Source organism: Lycorma delicatula, chromosome 4 (assembly GCF_047948215.1).
Source record: "Lycorma delicatula isolate Av1 chromosome 4, ASM4794821v1, whole genome shotgun sequence".
In the NCBI taxonomy this organism is placed as follows: domain Eukaryota; kingdom Metazoa; phylum Arthropoda; class Insecta; order Hemiptera; family Fulgoridae; genus Lycorma; species Lycorma delicatula.
In genome coordinates this window covers 40,577,740-40,597,104 of record NC_134458.1, presented here as the reverse complement: position 1 = coordinate 40,597,104, position 19,365 = coordinate 40,577,740, and the positions used below count along the sequence as shown (strand labels likewise).

The 19,365-nt window shown below is 33.7% G+C and overlaps 1 protein-coding gene across 4 annotated transcripts in view; it reads right to left on the bottom strand.

Annotated features, from left to right (window-relative positions):
* The window catches only part of Idh3g (Isocitrate dehydrogenase (NAD(+)) 3 non-catalytic subunit gamma), a 101,608-nt gene that overhangs the window by 63,114 nt on the left and 19,129 nt on the right, over window positions 1-19,365 (bottom strand). For all 4 annotated transcript variants that reach the window (XR_012756076.1, XR_012756075.1, XM_075362787.1 and 1 more), the window contains exon 4: window positions 16,975-17,090. Coding sequence is in view for 2 of the 4 variants with exons in the window: in XM_075362787.1 (XP_075218902.1) it covers window positions 16,975-17,090 (116 nt within the window). In the remaining 2 variants the exon portion in view is untranslated. The remainder of the gene's footprint in view (window positions 1-16,974; window positions 17,091-19,365) is intronic.

The window sequence follows — 19,365 nt, the reverse complement described above, 5'->3', positions numbered from 1 at the left end:
TTTATGTTTGACATACAATAACTTTGTTAAATGGATAATAAACCCACAAACCGTGTAGAGATTTAATTCTGAACAAAATGAGAAATGATAAATATCAGGCAAAAAACCCTGTTTTTTATATTTGACATATAAGTGTTAAATGGGTGATAAAAACATAAAACATTTAACAGGTTGGCTGCCATGAGATGCATCTGCAATCTTCAGGTAGTTATTCCATATAGGCCCCAAGTATCCATGCTGGTTCCTTAAACATTACTGAAGTTTATTCACCATCACTTTTGTAGATGTGCTGAGAACGTATTGTAATTAATATATAGGTCTGTCAGTAATAATCTGTTCCAAATCTGTATCCAAGCGCCATCTCTATGCAACAACTGTAGTTATACCTACACCAATGTAAAAATTGTCCTTTTTGTTGTTATTTCTACTCATGTTAGTGCGACTATAGTGATTATTTGTTCGTTTCTTTTTACATTTATAATTCTAAATGTTAGTTTTAGTGAATACAGTTTTAGTGGCATTGATATTTTGATATTGTATAGTGATATTTTAATAGGCATTGATATTTCGGACCAAATGACAAGCTACTTGTCACCACTTTGTTGAACCATAAGGTGGTACCATAAAGTGACATTTGAACTTTTACTTAATACATCGGTTGTTAATGCCTGGTTATTCTACAATAAATTTTATCGTAAAAAGTTACAGATTACAGAATTAAGAGAACAACTACGGTTGCAAATTTATAAAAATGATAATAAGATAGTCACCCCAGGAGTATGTAACAAAGAACATAACTCAACACTTGCACATGTGTTGCAACCAACAAATAACACAGATAATTGTAATAAATGCATAAGAAGATATGTATTAATGCTATTCAGAAGCATCAACTGCTCATGGTCATCAACATGCCCAACAAAAATCCAACTCGTGACAACAATGTGTAGTGCATGTGAAAAATGTGTGTTTACCTTGCTTCTCTGAACATATTCAAAATCTAATTAAGACGTAAAGACAACTGTGGAAATTGTCAAATTAAAAAATTATTGAAATTTTAATAGCAATGCAAGTGAGGATCATCTACAATACATGCAGCCTATGAAGAAAATGTTTTTCCTGGTAGGCCGTGAGGATCACAGGTGATCCTCATCTTTTTACTTATATATTCTCAATATATGATAATTAATTGATAATATTTTTTTTCTCTTGTGGCCCCTGAGGAAAGCCTTTCCATAAACACTGTGGCAGCCAACCCTGTTAAACAAACTTATATAGAATTTAATTCTGAACAAAATGGTATAAGATAAGTTAAATAAAACAAAGAAAAGATAGAAAAATTTGAATTTTTTTTTAAAAACAGTATATAACTACATTTGTCAGAAAAGTAATTATTTAACGTAAACAAAAACCAAATTCTTTTTACATGTTAAAAATTTGCAAAAACAAAATTTACCGTTAAAAATTGCAATTAACAAATTTTTTTTAAAAATTGGAAAAATTTCTTAGATAATAATTTTTTTTATTAATGACAGAAAACAAATAAACTATTTGAAAAATTATTATTTCAAAGTTGGCAAAAAATAACAACAGCTGATCAAAAATACGCAATATAGTATTAGTGTTTAAATCATTCTGTAAGGAACATTAAATATATCAGGTACTGAGAACTGTGCTGTTGTTAGCAAAGGTTTTACATGAATTTTAGTTTGAATGTGATTGCTTTGTCACTGAAGTAATGCCATATTTATTTTCAGCATTGGAATACACTGATATGGTATTAATTTTGGGTGTGTGTAATGGTAATGCTACAGTTGCTGCAGTGGAATATGAAATACATTTTCTGAATCGCAGAATACCAGATTCCAAATCAATTATCATGACTTTTTGCAATCTTTGGGAAGCAGGTTCACTACCTGTATTCGTACCAGCTACTAATGATCTGTCCAACATGACACCGTTATTGACGAAACCATATTAATGCAGTTTAGCACAAACAAGCGTCGGTACACAACATCTTTCTAAGCGAATCAAGAGTTTCACATTGGATGTTTCGGAGGATTCTTAAACAAAAGAAGTTTAATTCTTATCATAAATATCCAGTTCAACATTTACACCCAGGAGACGGTTCGCTTCGTTTGGTGTTCAGCAACTGGAGGAATATAAACAGACAACTCTATAAATATGCTTTGGTGCAAACTGCACAAATTTTACTAAAGGTGTGGCAACAACTTACACAATGAGCGTACATGGGCAGAAGTAAATATTTAAGAAACAATGGAAGGCAATTTTCATCACCAATTTAGCGTCATTATATTATGCGGCTTTCTTCACAATCAGCTGTTTGGATCATTCATATTACCAGGCCACTGAAATGCTGAGGTCTACTTGCACTTTCTTCAGCAAGAATCGCCACAGCTGCTTGAAAATGATCCTCTTGCGCTGAGACACAAAGTATACTTCCAGCATAATGGTGCGCCTCCCCACTTCTCTTGTGCTGCTTCCACTCACTTAAATAATCATTTCGTTGAGAAATGCATAGATCGTGGAGTTCCACATTCCTGACCACCACCAGGAATCGCTTGATCTATCACCTTCAAATTTTTGCATCTGGGGATGGATGAAAAATATTGTATACAAAACAAAAATACATTCTTGTGAGGAATTAATTATACGTATTATGGATGCGACTGAACAACTCCAGGACAGCTCTAAAAAACTAAAAAGAGCAAAAAAAGGCAGTGAGCTAAGAAATGTGTTGAAAATGGAAGGCTCATTTTTGAACATATATTATAAACTCTTATAACGCACTTGGTCTAGTGTACTGTTTCTAAGTAAAATTTGAATTTTTCTAACTTTTCTTTGTTTTATTCAACTTACCTTACACAGTTTTGTTTAGAATTAAATTCTGTATAAATTTTGTTTAAAATTTTTATGTGTTTATTATCCATTTAACAAAGTTATTGTATGTCAAACATAGAAAAGCAGGGTTTTTGCCTCAAATTTCTCAAAAACTACTGCAGATACGGTTCTGGGACCAATTTTATTCGATTTTTCAGATCAAAAACTATAAGAAATCACTAACTCTGCTCCTCAATTAACGTCCTAAAAATTTCAGTATGATCTCATTTCACCAGGGTAACTGTGATCAGAGCAAAATCTTTCACTAGCCGTAACTCACAAATGAAGCATTTTAGAACATATGTTTATATGTTTTCCATCATTTTCACATATAGAATAGGTTATGAAAGTCCTGGGAGACTTAGCAATACACCTGTATATAGCATATGTTATAGTATGTATATATATATATATATATATATATATATAAAGTATATGTATATGTTTCTGAAGGCAAGTTGCTTGTGGACTTCTTGTTGTAGGATGTAGGAATATATCTTTCCAATGTTGTTTTAAGTGTTGTTACAAGTACAGGGCAAAGTTCTGCCAGTTTCTGTTGCTGCGTGCTCCTTGTGGAGAGGAAGGGCACAAGTGAGAGGATTGTCCCGAGAAGAATTAGGGATTGATTTGTGTCAATTGTAAGAAGCTGAGCAAAAAGCATAAGCACTCAGTGAACAATAAGGATTGTGAATCTTACTTGAGAGCTGTGGAGAAGTACTGCAATTCGTTGAATGGTTAATTTCAGGCATTTGAATGTTGCTCAGGGTGCTTACATTGCACAGATTGCAAGTGAGGTCATAGATCGAAGGAATCTGGATGTGATTCTTTTGCAGTATCCTTATGTTGTGACAGGTGATTTGCCATGTTCCAGTGGCTGGCAGAAGTTTCTGTTTGGTCCTGCTAGTGTGTCCACTACTCTGGGCAGGAGTCATCTGACTGTGTCTTTGTTCAGCAGCACTGATTTTCACCATGTTGTTATGAAGCTGGTAATCAGGGACTTGCATCTTTATGTTGCAAGTTCATATTTTCAATATAGGGACCCTGTTGAGTGTCACTTAGAGAAATGGCTCAGGATTGTCCAGTTTGTTGGTGGCTGTCCTACTCTGATTGGTGCAAACATTAATATAAAGTCTTTATGGTGGCACAGTACTTTGATGAATGACAGAAGGGAGTTGGTGGAGAGTTTCATTGCACAACACAATCTTCAGGTTTATGTTTTGGGCAAGTTGCCAACCTTCGCAGGAATGATGGTAGAAGGTTATTTGCCGACACAAATGTAGATGTGATGGTTGGAAGGAATATTCCTGGAACTGTTTGTCAATGGACAGTAGTTGATGATTGTTCAAGCAATCACAGTCTTGATTGTGTTTCAGATCGCAAATGTCCACGATGATATGTACCGGTATAATGGTTCTGTTCAGCAGGCAAAAATTTGTCAATAAATTATTGACCAGACTTCGTGTCTCGGGCCATTGTTTGTAAGTTATGAATTTGGAGGAGTTGGCAGAGAGGCTTTCTCTTGCTTATGTGATGTGCTGCAGAACAGGGTCGTGAGAGAATTGCTCCGTGGTAGAGAGTTTCCTGATCTGAAGCAGTCTGTGAGTAGTTTTAGGCTTCTCAACGTGAGGGTGACCTTGAGCAATGAGCAGATCTTGATCCAGAGTATATGGATTTGAGGATCCAGTATTGTCATACAATTCGAACAGCAAAAAAGGATTCTTGGTGTTCATTCATGCAGGATCAGGTCAATAAGGATCCCTGGGGTGTTGTTTACAGGATTATAGGACATAAACAAAAGAAAGATATTCTTCTGTCTCTCTCAACTTGGCAAGGTGTACTGACTGACAAGATGGAAATATTGCACACTCTGTTGAATGATTTACTGTAGTTTGAATGATTTCTGTAGATGATGATGTGGTGGGTGAGTGTCAGTATCATCTACATGTTAGGCATGAGGTTGCTTCTTTTTGTTCAGGTATTGCATCTTTGGAAATTACTGAGGCAGAGGTGCGATAGGTTGTTTGCAATTTTGCAAGGCATAAGGCTCCTGGGTATGACAGAATCATTGCAGAACTCCTTGTTTGTTTCTTTGTTGGGCAAAGCATAGGTGCTTTGAAACAAAGGTTCTGTGGTTAATAACAAAGGTAATAGGTGGTTAATAACAAAGGTTCTGAATAGAATGCTTTTTGTTGGCTATTTTCTGCTTTGGTGGAAAAAAGGTGTGATTAAGCTTCTTTTTGAAGGTGGTGACAAGGAGCCTACTGTGAATTCATCATGCAGGTCTATGATACATCTACCAGTACTTTGTAAGGTGTTTGAGAACGTGCTGTATTTGCAAATTAATGGAAGGTTGGCCTCGCGAAATCTCTTGATGGAGAACCTGTATGGTTTTCGACAGGGTTAAGTACCAGAGCATGCAATTTTAACAGAGATTGACATCGTTACTAAATCCGGCACTGTGTATTTCTTGGGTGTATTTTTTATATATCCAGGGCATTTAACAACTAGTGGTGGCCCTCTACCTTGTGTCAATTACAACAGCGAGCATGAACGCAAGATGAGATCGGGTTGCCACAAAGTTACTTTTGTAACCAATATGTAGTGCTTTGTGATGGTGACACTGAGGTGAGTAAGATGCTGACCAAAAGGTGTCCCCAACGCAGTGTGCTGCTGGGTCCTCTGCTTTGGGTTGTGGAGTTTGATTCTCTCATGTGGTTGAGGTTGCCCAATGGATGTCATGTCATCTCTTATACTGATCTTGGGCTTTTGCTGGTCAAAGACTTGCGGAAAAAGGTAAAATTCTGGGCAACTCAAGCTTGTAGAGTATTAAAGGAAAGGAGCAATCAACACAAAATTATTTAGCCCTGAGAAGACCACCATGATGCCGCTGAAGGGCCAGTGGCCACTATGCGGCAACCCTGTGTTTCGATAATGGGCCATCCTATTCGTTATGTCTCGTTGCAACAGTATTTGGGTGTACCCCTTGATGAGAATTTCAGATTCAAGGAGCACTTTCAGAGTGTCACTAAGAAAGTGTGTGATGCATTTGCAGGGTGGTCTACCCCAATTGGGGTCTAAATTTTAAAACAATAAAAATTTTGTATAAAGGTGTATGCGAGGCAATTACGCTTTACACAGCACCTGTTTGGACAAACAGAATGGGTATAAAAGCTACTATGATATTCTGTTGAGGGCTCAGCATCTCCTGTTACTTACTGGGCGGAGGAGGGTCTACAAGACTATTTCACGTGACACAGTTCTAGTTATTGTGGATGTTAAACCAATTGGCGTCCCCTTGCATTGGATTATCAGTTACATTACACTGCGAAGAAATCAGCTGAACTGACTATGCATTGTATTCAAGAAATAGAGGAGAAAGGTTGTGGTATTTGGCAGGACAGGTGGGATGAGATGGCAGATGGGCGGTATACACACTTTCTAGATGTAAGGGCATTGGGCCTCACCTCATGACTCCAATGCCCTCATGGTGACTCAGTTCCTTTTGGGGTATGGCACATTTTGGGACAGGCTGGCTCTCAATTTGGCTTGACTAACTTGGACAAATGTCCTCAATGCTTAGTATCGGATGATGCATCATATCGTATCATGTGCTGTACGTCTGCTCAAAATATGAGTTTAGGCATGCAGAGGTGGTCAGGTAGCTTGAAGGTATTAGTTCGAATCTGGATTTGCAAGCTAACTGGAAAGTTAGAGATGAGGCGCATTGTTGAAAAACTTTTTTAAGGTTTTTGGTGCTCGAAAGGTCTGCAGAAGAGAGTGTTTAGTGTAGAACAGTAGCCTGGGTGGCTAGGACCCATTTGGGTGCTTTTCTACCAGGTAAGTGCATTTGGCAATTGTGCCTGGTTGTTGTTTTGTATCTTCATGGGTTGACTGGTAATTTTGGTTACTTTGGTATGGTAGGTCAAAACTGTGATGTTGTGAACAATTTTATGAGATTAATATTTTGTTATAGGTTTAGGTGAGTTTGAAAAATATCTTTTATTAGTTGATGGGTTTTAACACCAATAGAAATGACTTTTGAGGCATTTTCATTGGTGATATCCTGAATGACATACAGATGACTGAAATATGTAATCAGGTATTGAAAGTCTAGAAGATGATCTCCAGTAAAACCCATCAAAACTAGGAACAGAGGGGGTGGTGTAGCAACCAGGATCATTATAAGGCAGGTGCCTTTTCCTATGGGGTCAGGATAGTCATTTTCAGTATACATAGATAGAACAGAGTGGTCAAATATGCATAAAAAAGGAGGTTCTCAAATAAGGTTTTAAATGAGGGGGGTGCCTCAAGTTTTATTCTTAAATCCATTTTATTTATTATTTATGTGAACAATCTTACTCTTTGGGAAGGTAAAGTTGTCTCTTATGTTGAAAGTATTAATTTGCTTATCTAGGAGGCAAACAGTTATCATTTTCTTTTTATTGTATGTTAATCCATGAACTCATTTCCAAATTACATTCAACAAATTTATTTAAATATTAATGTAATCAAATATACTATTACTGAACTTAAAACGATATAAAACTGAAAATATAAATACTGTATAAATGGTCAATGGCTTCAAGTAGACTGATGTATGTCATTCCTTGGATTAACTATTGAATGTGACATGAACTGGTATGTTTATATTAATTCTGTGTCATATAATATGAATCGAGATGTTCAAATTAATTCTATGTAACAGATTTAAGTTTCTTTTTAAAACATTCAGTATACTGATACAGAATTATTTATTAACTGGATATTATGGAATAAGAAACCATTTCTTGCAAGGATATCTTTCATATGTAAAATCACTGTTTGCTCCTTGTCTGCATGTAATGTGATTACCTTTTATTACACTACCCTGAATTTTTCATTTTTTCACTGTTCTATTCTTTCACTATTCTGTTAGTTGTAAACATAAAAATGTTTACAGACCACTCACAACCCATTTCTAATGTGTGCTGTATTGCATAGATAGCCGAAAAAGGTGAAACAGTAGAGCGGTAATTTTAAAAGACAATTATAAACATTTTTTAACTGAGAAATGTTTACACAGTTTGACAGAATACTGAAATGTCTTACTATTTCATTCTTACCAATTTCAATGCGTAATATATTTGTATATACTTAAATTTGGATATGTGGGTGTGTATGCCAAATACTGCATTTATACAGAAATGCTTACTTTATATATCAGATACTTTCCATATTACATACACATTGTATTATTGATCTTATGTAAAATATACTTCATAATTTTTTTCCAGCATTCATAAAATGGTTTGAAAGCTGCTATGTGTTTGTAAATAGTATATTAAAATACAATCTACAAAAGAAGATAAAATATTCAGCATATCCAGCATAGAGGAGCAAAAATATGGTATCTCATGTTGGGGGTATTCCATTTTCTTATTGATAATCAAAAATGGCAGAGGTAGATTTATTGTCTTCGAACATAGATATAGTTGTATCATCTATGAAAAGGATAACAATAAATAATTCAAGATTTTGTGGCAGATAATAGAAAAATAGTTTCAACTGCATGTTGAAGGCTGTAATGTATTACCTTAATCGTTAGTAAAAAAATGCTGAACTAAATAAATATATTGAAATTGCAAAAAAAAAATAAGCTAGAAAGGATTCTTTATTACCTATGCTATTTAAAATATTTTCTAAAAACTGGGAGGAAATGGCTGACAGTGGAAAACTTTTTCCTAAAACCATGTTGAATGTACGTATGTTAATATCTTATGCTTTTCAAGAAATTCTAAAAGTTGATTTCTATAATCTCTCTAAATACTTCAGAAAATATGGACAATAGCAAAATTGTCTATAATTTTGTAAATTAAGTTCAGCATCTTTCTTATGGAGAGGAATATTAACAGAAGTCTCAAAGCAGTTAAAAAATATTCCACTGTAGAAAGATTCATTAATTTAATTTGTAGGAGGGGCAAAAATAATATCTATGATTTTTTTTAAAAATAGAAGCAGTAATTTCATCAATATCCACTGTGCATTTACTCTTTACATTTAAAATACCTTATAAAATAAAATTTTTAACTTCTTCAGGATCAATAGGAATAAAAGTACTGATTATCAAGGAAACCATTTGTTTGAAATGGATCAATATTATTCTTGTTTGAAATATTGTAAAGCAGTATTAAATTTCTCTGAAATAAGTACAAGGGATGAGATAATGATAGTTAAATTCTTTTGTACTTTTGGTGAAGCAGTCTGATCCTTTTTATTTCCATACCAGTTTTATTAACTCTCACTTATGTGAGAGTTTTTATTTTTTTTTATAATGTTTAAATTAATTTGAAATTTAGAGAAATTTGGAGATTCCTTAGTGTAGAGCTAGGCTTCAGAATTACTTTGGTAATTCATGCATTTTTATATATATACATAAAAGGGCAAGTTAAAAAGAAAAGCCTTTTGAAAAATGTTAAAAAAGTTATTAAATTTTTCTTCAAATATTTTCTCAACTTCTTTCTACCAAGAAGGTTCTCAAACTTTCTTTGAACACCCTTTTAAAAGAAAAAAGTAATCTTTATCTTATATGTTTTCAAATTGCATGGTTCTGTAATTTGATAGTTGTAATCTGAAAGGCTGTAATTTGCAGAAAAAATGTTTAAATTATTTTTAGATAAATTGTAAAAATATTGTAAATAAAGAGGAGTGTACAGGTACTTGTAAATCTAGTTAAGGCAAAAATAAATAACTCATGCTAACGCAAACTGAGTTAACAGTTCATTTGTCACAACACTAGAATTTTTCAAAAAAATAATATTAAATTTGCCACATACTATGATACTGTATTTATTAGAATGCAGGAATTATTGCACATTGTGATTTAATATAAAAACATATATATATACCTGTGTGTGTATGTGTGTGTGTTTGTGTGTGTTTATATATATATATATCATCCTCTATGAATGAGACCTTGCCGTTGGTGAGGGGGCTTAAGTGCTCAGGGATACAGAGTAGCTGGACCGAAGGTGCAACCATATCGGAGAGGTATCTGTTGAGAGCCAGACTAAGGAATGATTACTGAAAGAGGGCAGCAGCTCTTTCAGTAGTTGTTAAGGGCGTGAGTCAGAATCACTTAAATGGCCATATCAACATCACTCAGTCCTCTGAGTACTGCGCAGCTGAAAGCAATGGAAAACTACAGCTGCTTTTTTTCCAAGAAAATGTGGCTCTCTGCATTTTCATATAGCAATGATGCAGGCGCCTTCCTTGGTAAAATATTCCGGAGGTAAACTAGTCCCCCGTTTGGATCTTCGGGTGGGGACTACTAAGGAAGGGGTCACCAGAAAATTGAAAAATAACATTCTACGAGTCGGAGCATGGAATGAAGTTTAAAAGAGGTTGGTAGGCTAGAAAATTTAAAAAGGGAAATGGATAGGATAAATGTGGATGTAGTAGGAATTAGTGAGGTTTGGTGGGAAGAGGAAGGCGACTTTTGGTCAGGTGATTTTAGAATAATTAACTCAGCTTCAAATAATGGGCAGGTAGGAGTAGGTTTCATAATGAACAAGAAGATAGGGAAGAGAATAGAGCATTTCAAAACGCACAGCGATAGAATCATTGTAATAAGGATAAAATCAAAACCTAAACCGACAACGATTGTTAACGTCTATATGCCTACAAACGCCCATGATGATGATTAGGTAGAGTGTGTATACGAAGAGATTGATGAAGCAATTAAACACGTAAAAGGAGATGAAAATTTAATAATAGTTGGAGATTGGAAAGCAAGCATTGGAAAAGGCAAGGAAGGAAATATAGTGGGTGAATATGGGCTGGGCAAAAGGAATGAAAGAGGGGACCGACTTATAGAGTTTTGCACGAAGTATAATTTAGTAATTGCCAACACCCAATTTAAAAATCATAATAGAGGAATATTCACTTGGAAAAAGCCAGGCGATACTGCAAGGTATCAGATAGATTATATCATGGTTAAGCAAAGATTTAGAAATTAACTCTTCGACTGCAAAACTTACCCTGAAGCAGACATTGATAACGACCATAATTTGGTGATAATGAAATGTAGATTGGGGTTTAAAAGCCTGAAGAAAAGGTGTCAGATGAATCAGTGGAATTTAGAGAAGCTTGAGGAAGAGGCGTTAAAGAAGATTTTTGAGGAGGACATCGCAAGAGGGCTGAGTAAAAAAGATAAGGTAGAAAATGTAGAAGAAGAATGGGAGAATGTTAAAAAGGAAATTCTTAAATCAGCAGAAGCAAACTTAGGCAGAATAAAGAGAACTGGCAGAAAACCTTGGGTTTCAGACGATATATTGCAGCTGATGGATGAACGTAGAAAATATAAGAATGCTAGTGATGAAGAAAGTAAAAGGAACCATCGGCAATTAAGAAATGCTATAAACAGGAAGTGCAAACTGGCGAAAGAAGAGTGGATTAAAGAAAAGTGTTCAGAAGTGGAAAGAGAAATGAACATTGGTAAAATAGACGGAGCATACAGGAAAGTTAAGGAAACTTTCGGGGTACATAAATTAAAATCTGATAATGTGTTAAACAAAGATGGTACACCAATATATAATACGAAAGGTAAAGTTGATAGATGGGTGGAATATATTGAAGAGTTATACGGAGGAAATTAATTAGAAAATAGTCTTATAGAGGAAGAAGAGGAAGTTGAGGAGGATGAAATGGGAGAAACAATACTGAGATCTGAATTTAAGATAGCATTAAAAGATTTAAATGGCAGAAAGGCTCCTGGAATAGACGGAATACCTGTAGAATTACTTCGCAGTGCAGGTGAGGAAGCGATTGATAGATTATAAAAACTGGTGTGTAATATTTATGAAAAAGGGGAATTTCCGTCAGACTTCAAAAAAAGTGTTATAGTCATGATACCAAAGAAAGCAGGGGCAGATAAATGTGAATACAGAACAATTAGTTTAACTAGTCATGCATCAAAAATCTTAACTAGAATTCTATACAGAAGAATTGAGAGGAGAGTGGAAGAAGTGTTAGGAGAAGACCAATTTGGTTTCAGGAAAAGTATAGGGACAAGGGAAGCAATTTTAGGCCTCAGATTAATAGTAGAAGGAAGATTAAAGAAAAACAAACCAACATACTTGGCGTTTATAGACCTAGAAAAGGCATTCGATAACGTAGACTGGAATAAAATGTTCAGCATTTTATAATAATTAGGGTTCAAATACAGAGATAGAAGAACAATTGCTTACATGTACAGGAACCAAACAGCAACAATAATAATTGAAGAACATAAGAAAGAGAGTCCGACAAGGATGTTCCCTATTTCCGTTACTTTTTAATCTTTACATGGAACTAGCAGTTAATGATGTTAAAGAACAATTTAGATTCGGAGTAACAGTACAAGGTGAAAAGATAAAGATGCTACGATTTGCTGATGATATAGTAATTCTAGCCGAGAGTAAAAAGGATTTAGAAGAAACAATGAACGGCATAGATGAAGTCCTACGCAAGAACTATCGCATGAAAATAAACAAGAACAAAACAAAAGTAATGAAATGTAGTAGAAATAACAAAGATGGACCACTGAATGTGAAAATAGGTGGAGAAAAGATTATGGAGGTAGAAGAATTTTGTTATTTGGGAAGTAGAATTACTAAAGATGGATGAAGCAGGAGCGATATAAAATGCTGAATAGCACAAGCGAAACGAGCCTTCAGTAAGAAATATAATTTGTTTACATCAAAAATTAATTTAAATGTCAGGAAAAGATTTTTGAAAGTATATGTTTGGAGTGTCGCTTTATATGGAAGTGAAACTTGGACAATCGGAGTATCTGAGAAGAAAAGATTAGAAGCTTTTTAAATGTGGTGCTATAGGAGAATGTTAAAAATCAGATGGGTGGATAAAGAGACAAATGAAGAGGTATTGCGGCAAACAGATGAAGAAAGAAGCATTTGGAAAAATATAGTTAAAAGAAGAGACAGACTTATAGGCCACATACTAAGGCATCCTGGAATAGTCGCTTTAATATTGGAAGGACAGGTAGAAGGAAAAAATTGTGTAGGCAGGCCACGTTTAGAATATATAAAACAAATTGTTAGGGGTGTAGGATGTAGAGGGTATACTGAAATGAAACGACTAGCACTAGATAGGGAATCTTGGAGAGCTGCATCAAACCAGTCAAATGACTGAAGACAAAAAAAATAATATATATATATACGTGTGCGTGTGTATGTGCGTGTGTGTGTCAAGTGAATAACTGAAAGAAAATATTTTTTCTCAAAATAAGATGAACTTAATATTTTTTTACTGTTTATAAACAAAAAATAGAGAGCAGTGTAAGTTTTATTCATTTTTAAAACTGTTAATTTGGGGCTTTGTTATAATTTTAGAAACACACAAATGAAAATAATTTAAATAATAGAAATGTTACCTGATCTATGCATAATTAAGGGAACAAATTACTGAATTATGAGGCACGGTTCAAAAGTAAAGGACGATTAGTAACAAAATGAGAACAGTTAAAAAAATGAAAAACTTATTAATGGTTCGAATAATACTTACATATTTACTTCATTTTTCTACATTATCACCATTTCATTCCAAACAGTTTTGAAATCATGAAACAGGCTTCTTCAAACCTACTGCATAAAATTCCGTTACCTGGGATTATAGCTGCTTTTCCACAGAGATTTTCAACTCTACACTTCCCTCGATTCCTTGAATCGTTGAGATGCAAGCCAGTTTTTGAAGTGGAGGAAGAAGTATAGTCACTGTGCGCGAGATCAGAACTGTAAGGGGGATGATCTAAAATCTCCCATCCAAACTTTTGAATTGTGTCTATTGTGCATTCAGCCATGTGTGGACAGGGGTTTTCATGAAGAAGAACAATCCCTGATCACAGCATTCCCCACTCTCGGTTTTGAATGGCATGATGCAGTTTAGAAAGTGTTTCACAACAGACTAGTGATACGATGGATTTTCCAGGTTCCATGAAATCAATCAAAAGCACACCCTTTTGTCCCAGAATACAGTTGCCACAATTTTCCATAGAAACTGAGTTTGTTTGAATTCTTTTGGTTTATGTGAACTGGAATGACATTATTGAATGGAATGTTGTTTCCTTTCAGCATTGATGTACAAAATTCAAGTTTCATAATATGGGAAAAAATTTGTCTCCCTCATGACTAAAAAAGTCAAAAAAAGCATATGCCGATGTCATTCTGTGATCTACGTGAGCAACTGTCAACATTTTCAGCTCCTATTGTGCACACAGTTTATAATAGCCTAGAATGTTAATCATGATTCTCAACAATGTTTTCTTTGAAAAACTTCTGGAAATTCTAGAGAAATATTGCTAATCATAAATGATGATTTTTTGTGACTTTTTCATTCATATGTTCAACCAGATCGTCAGTCTGGACACCACTAGGCCTGCCACATTTCTGTTTGTCATTTACATTTGAACGGCCTTGCTGAAACTCACAACACTATTGCTTCACTTTTTCCTTCACTCATTGCAGCAGGCCCATATGTTTTGCACAACTGAGGTGAATTTCAGGAGCATTATGTCCTCTTCAGTTTAGAAATCTAATCACTAATCGAACTTCACAACTGGCAGGATTTATTACTTTACTCATTTTAATGCACTGTCTCACAAAGGCAAACAACAATGATCTGATGGCAAGTGGCGGTACATTTATACAAATGTACCGCTAACATGCTTACATGCCCAACAAACCACTTAAAGCTACTGCGCATGTGCGAACCAAATCAGTGTTGCCAATTGCTATTTACAATTCATCAGCCCTTACCTTTGAACCACACCTTTTATAGAGATTTTCAAAGTTAAATGAAACAGGAAATAGAAGGATGACAAAGTTTAGTCTAAATCTCTTAACTGAAAAATAAAATTGAGTATCTGGACTAGCTACTGTTCATAACTAAACTTGCTCTACATCAGTTCCTAAAACAAATGAAATAACCTATTTATAATGAGATTGCTAAAAACAATACTTTATTGTTAGTTAAGAGTAACTTCATCTATAGTACAAAATAACTATAGAAGTTTTAGTCAATACACTTTTCTGTAACAAAATTCATAACAAGCAAATGCCCAAGTAATTATAAACTTGCTGATCAAACGTGAAGGATGAATAATTATCCTTAGGTTTAAATAGTATATTAAATATGTAAAAGAAAAAATATGTAAATATTTATAAATAAGTAATTAAATATGTAATATTAACATGTGATGAAATATGTAAATAAGGATATTTCACCATATACATTTTTTTTTTTATTACAACTAAGCCATTAATTAAAATTATTACTTAAGCCTTAATTTTTTTAATTTGCATCTTAAAGCATGATAGACTATGGCAACACCCACCAGCTCAAGCAATGATTCAAATACGATGACAACTCAGAAGATAAGACTAAATAATTTATTTTTCATGGCTTATCAGTCATTTGAAGTGTTTTATGCACTTTTCCCAATATATTTATTCGGCGATATACGTCTTATATTACACATTATATCTTCAATAATCTGTTGTGTAAATTCTTTCATATAATCTTTGAAATTTTTTTAAGTTTCTATCTATCCTTCTACAGTCAAACTAGCCCATTATATATGTTTTAACAAAAGACTAACCAACAACATTCTTTTCATAAAATTCTGGCTTAAAAACTTCTTTTCTACAATTCATGTTACAAGTTTTTGATTTCATGCCTTACTGTTCAACTTAATTCCCATGAAGCATCAGAATTTAAAACCCAGTATGCTTTTCTGGTTTTCTATCACCCATATTTGAAACCATAATTTTTTTTAAATATTTTCTAATTGCTCAATTTATACGTGATATTAGAATTCTCTTTTACATAAAGAGCTTTTCTGGATTATTCTGGGTTCTGGGTCATTTTCCTACTTTATCAATATTTTTTGTAACTTCATCATCTAAATAAAAAATACAGTGAATCCTACAATAATTTAACAATAGTTTGTATTTCATTCTTCATTATCTTCTTTTGTCGGATTAAATACTTTCAATTCAATTCCTTCTATTCTCTTTCCTCTGGCTTACTTTCTAATTAAAAGTCTTCCTTAGAATGAGTCTGCACTGCTCATTACTTCAAACTCATTCCTAGTTTCAGCCAAAATAACAAATACAAACAGAATGTGAAATAACAATAAATAATTAATTAATTAATATAATTACAAACAATCATAAGTAGGTTATAAATATTTATGCCAATCAACCAAGAATATATTTTGTAATTAAGAGAAAATCACGCTTACTCTTACAAACATGGAACCAATGAAATTAATAAAGTGATCAGGAACTCCAATGACCATCTAGAAACTTTTCAAATGGAATTCTTGATGTGTTTTAATACAATTTATTTTATAAGCTACAAAAAAGTAGTTAATTTAGTATTGCTTTTCATAGATTATATATTCATGATATCAATAGTTTTATTATACCTGATAATACCTTACATTATTAAAATAATAATAACAAATATTGCAATTTACAACAACAGAAAAAGTGATAAAAATCACAGAACACACCACCCCAAGGTGAGAAAAATGTATTTCAAATCTTCTCACCAGAGGAACAGTCTGTCCTGCCTGACCTTAATTTGTGCTGCTACCAGAAATTTTAGAGCCCTAAATCTTTATGGCACACAACTGTTAAATAAATTGTAATTATATAACTTTTTTATGATTAATTCACCACATAAGCTTGAAGTCTGTGCATGAGAATATGGAACAAAATTTTCTAGCATACAAAAACGGCAAGTCTGACTGGGATTCAAACCTGGGACCTTCCAGATGAAAGGCTGAAATACTAACAATCCATGACTAGGTGGTTTAAATTCAAAGAATTGAAAAATCCAAAAGGCTAGAACTCAGCAATATCAGGTTCTTAGTGAAGAAAAAATACTACATGAAAAAGAAGTAAAATAAATATCAATGTTAACAGAAATTGGAAAATTCATAAAATAAAATGTTAAACAATTTTTTTTTAAATATATCCCCGTGTTATCATTACAAAAATTCACTTGTTATAAACAATATCAAATAAAACAAACCTTTAAGTCCAACACCATTCCTTTTTATTGATGTAATTGCGTATTCGAGATCAACATTGCTGTCACTTTTTGGGTCGATCTGAACAGTTTCAAAGTCAACTGGTACACCTCCATACCTAAATACAATCATGAACATTAGTTATTTCTATTACCAGAGAACCTAGTCAGGACTCAATCAAATGAAACTTTTTATCTACATGAATTAAAATGTTACAACCGCTAGCAGATTTGCGAACAGTATGCTTCAGTACCTGAATGCTTCAAAAGAAGAACAACAGAATAAAAAATTATAAAATGACATAAAATTATTGCATCAAATTTTGGTAAATATTTACAAAATCATCTCTTTGTAAATAGACCAATAACACATTTTATTATAAACTAACTGCAAGGCGTGCCTATGGCATGTCTACACAGCTAGGCCCTCAGGGCAGGTTGCCCTGGTGGGCAGCGACTCAGAATGGGATTATTAGGTGTCCAAAATTGAAAATCTCTTGTGTAAAAAATATATTTTTTTTAATGATGAAAATTGATATAATGAAAGTTAAATTAGAAATTTAAGTTGAGTTGGGATTGCATTAGTGGTAAGACACGAGTAGTTTTTGCTCTGTTGTTTTTTGGTATTTTGGATAGGTTTTTTGGTGATTTTTTTGGAAGACTGATGGACATGAACAAAAAATTTGGTGAGATTTGGACAATGAATTGATTAGATATTTAGATTTTTCTGTTTTTCCTATGCTATAACATAGGAGTTTGCATCGTTAAATTTAAGAGTGGTGTTTTAAATTTTATTTTATGTATTTTTATTTTCTACTTTTTAGTCTTCATAGATTTATACTTTAACCCACCGGGTTGGTCTAGTGGTGAACGCATCTTCCCAAATCAGCTGATTTGTAAGTCGAGAGTTCCAGCGTTCAAGTCCTAGTAAAACCAGATATTTTTACACGGATTTGAATACTGGATCATGGATACCGGTGTTCTTTGGTGGTTGGGTTTCAATTAACCACACATCTCAGGAATGGTCGAACTGAGAATGTACAAGACTACACTTCATTTACACTCATACATATCATCCTCATTCATCCTCTGAAGAATTATCTTAACGGTAGTTACCAGAGGCTAAACAGGAAAAAGAGACATTTCGATGAGCTGGTCGTGAATCTGAACTGGTAACTTAGCACCTACAACAAGGTTTTCAGTAAATGGATTCAGTCCCCCCATCTCTTTGAGAAATAATTTTTATTCTCCAGAAAATACTCCGCCAACTGAATCTTTAGCTCATGAAAATGCATCTTCAGGCTATCCAAAATGTGAATAATAGTATCTTCTTCATCCAAATTGTTCTCAGTATAATCAGAAATTTGGGGAAACAAGTCAAAATTTTTGCTTTGAAGGCAAATAATCCAGATATCAAACTTCTTAATGAAAGCATGAACTATGTCTGTCATTAACAAAATGCTTTTATCATGTCCATTTAAATTCACATTCAAGTCGTTTAAATGCAAAAATACATCATCTAAGAAAACCAACAACAACATATACTCATTATTCAGTAAAAACATTGAGAATGGCTGTCTTGGAAAAATATTATTAATTCATCTCATAATTCCAATAACCTGGAACACTTTCCCCTGCAATAACCATCTGACTTCTGTATGGAAAAGAATTTTTTTCTTTTCACCCATTTCATCACATAATTAAGGAAACAGTCTTTCCTTTAACAATCGACTTTTAATAAAATTAACCATTTTTACAGCTTTACAAAGGATTTGAGATTTTTCAGCGTATTTTTTGTTACATGAGAATGTCGGTGAAAGAAGCAGTGCGTCCATTCTTCCCTTGGTATAAGACGATATTTTTATTTTTTCAGAAATCCACTGTTCTTTCCTGTTATTACCTTTGCACAATTACTACATACTCCGATACATTTTCTCCAATCTATGTTATAGTTTTTCGTAACTTCATAAAAAACATCAAAAAGACATTGTACTGTTGCATGACCAGGTATTGATTAGCAAAACAACATATTTTCTTTGACTGATCTGTTCCTATCGCATTCATATCTCACAAAACATAAGAGCTGAGAAATGTTTGCCACATCTGTTGATTCTTCAAATTGAACACTAAAAAAATTAACTTGAGCTTGCTTAATTACCTGATCATGAAGATCGGTGGCCATGTCATCGAATCACCTTGATACTGTGTCTTTAGAAATTGGATTTTTTTCAATTTTTTTTGCTTCTTCTATGCCTATTAAAACACTGACCATATCAATTGCAGCAAGCAATATAGGGTTTTCTGCAATTGTAAGGGGTTTGGACATCTAACTTAGTCTTAATCCAATGAGGTAAAATGCTTCAAGTGCACTTTTATCAGGATGGCTTGATTTAC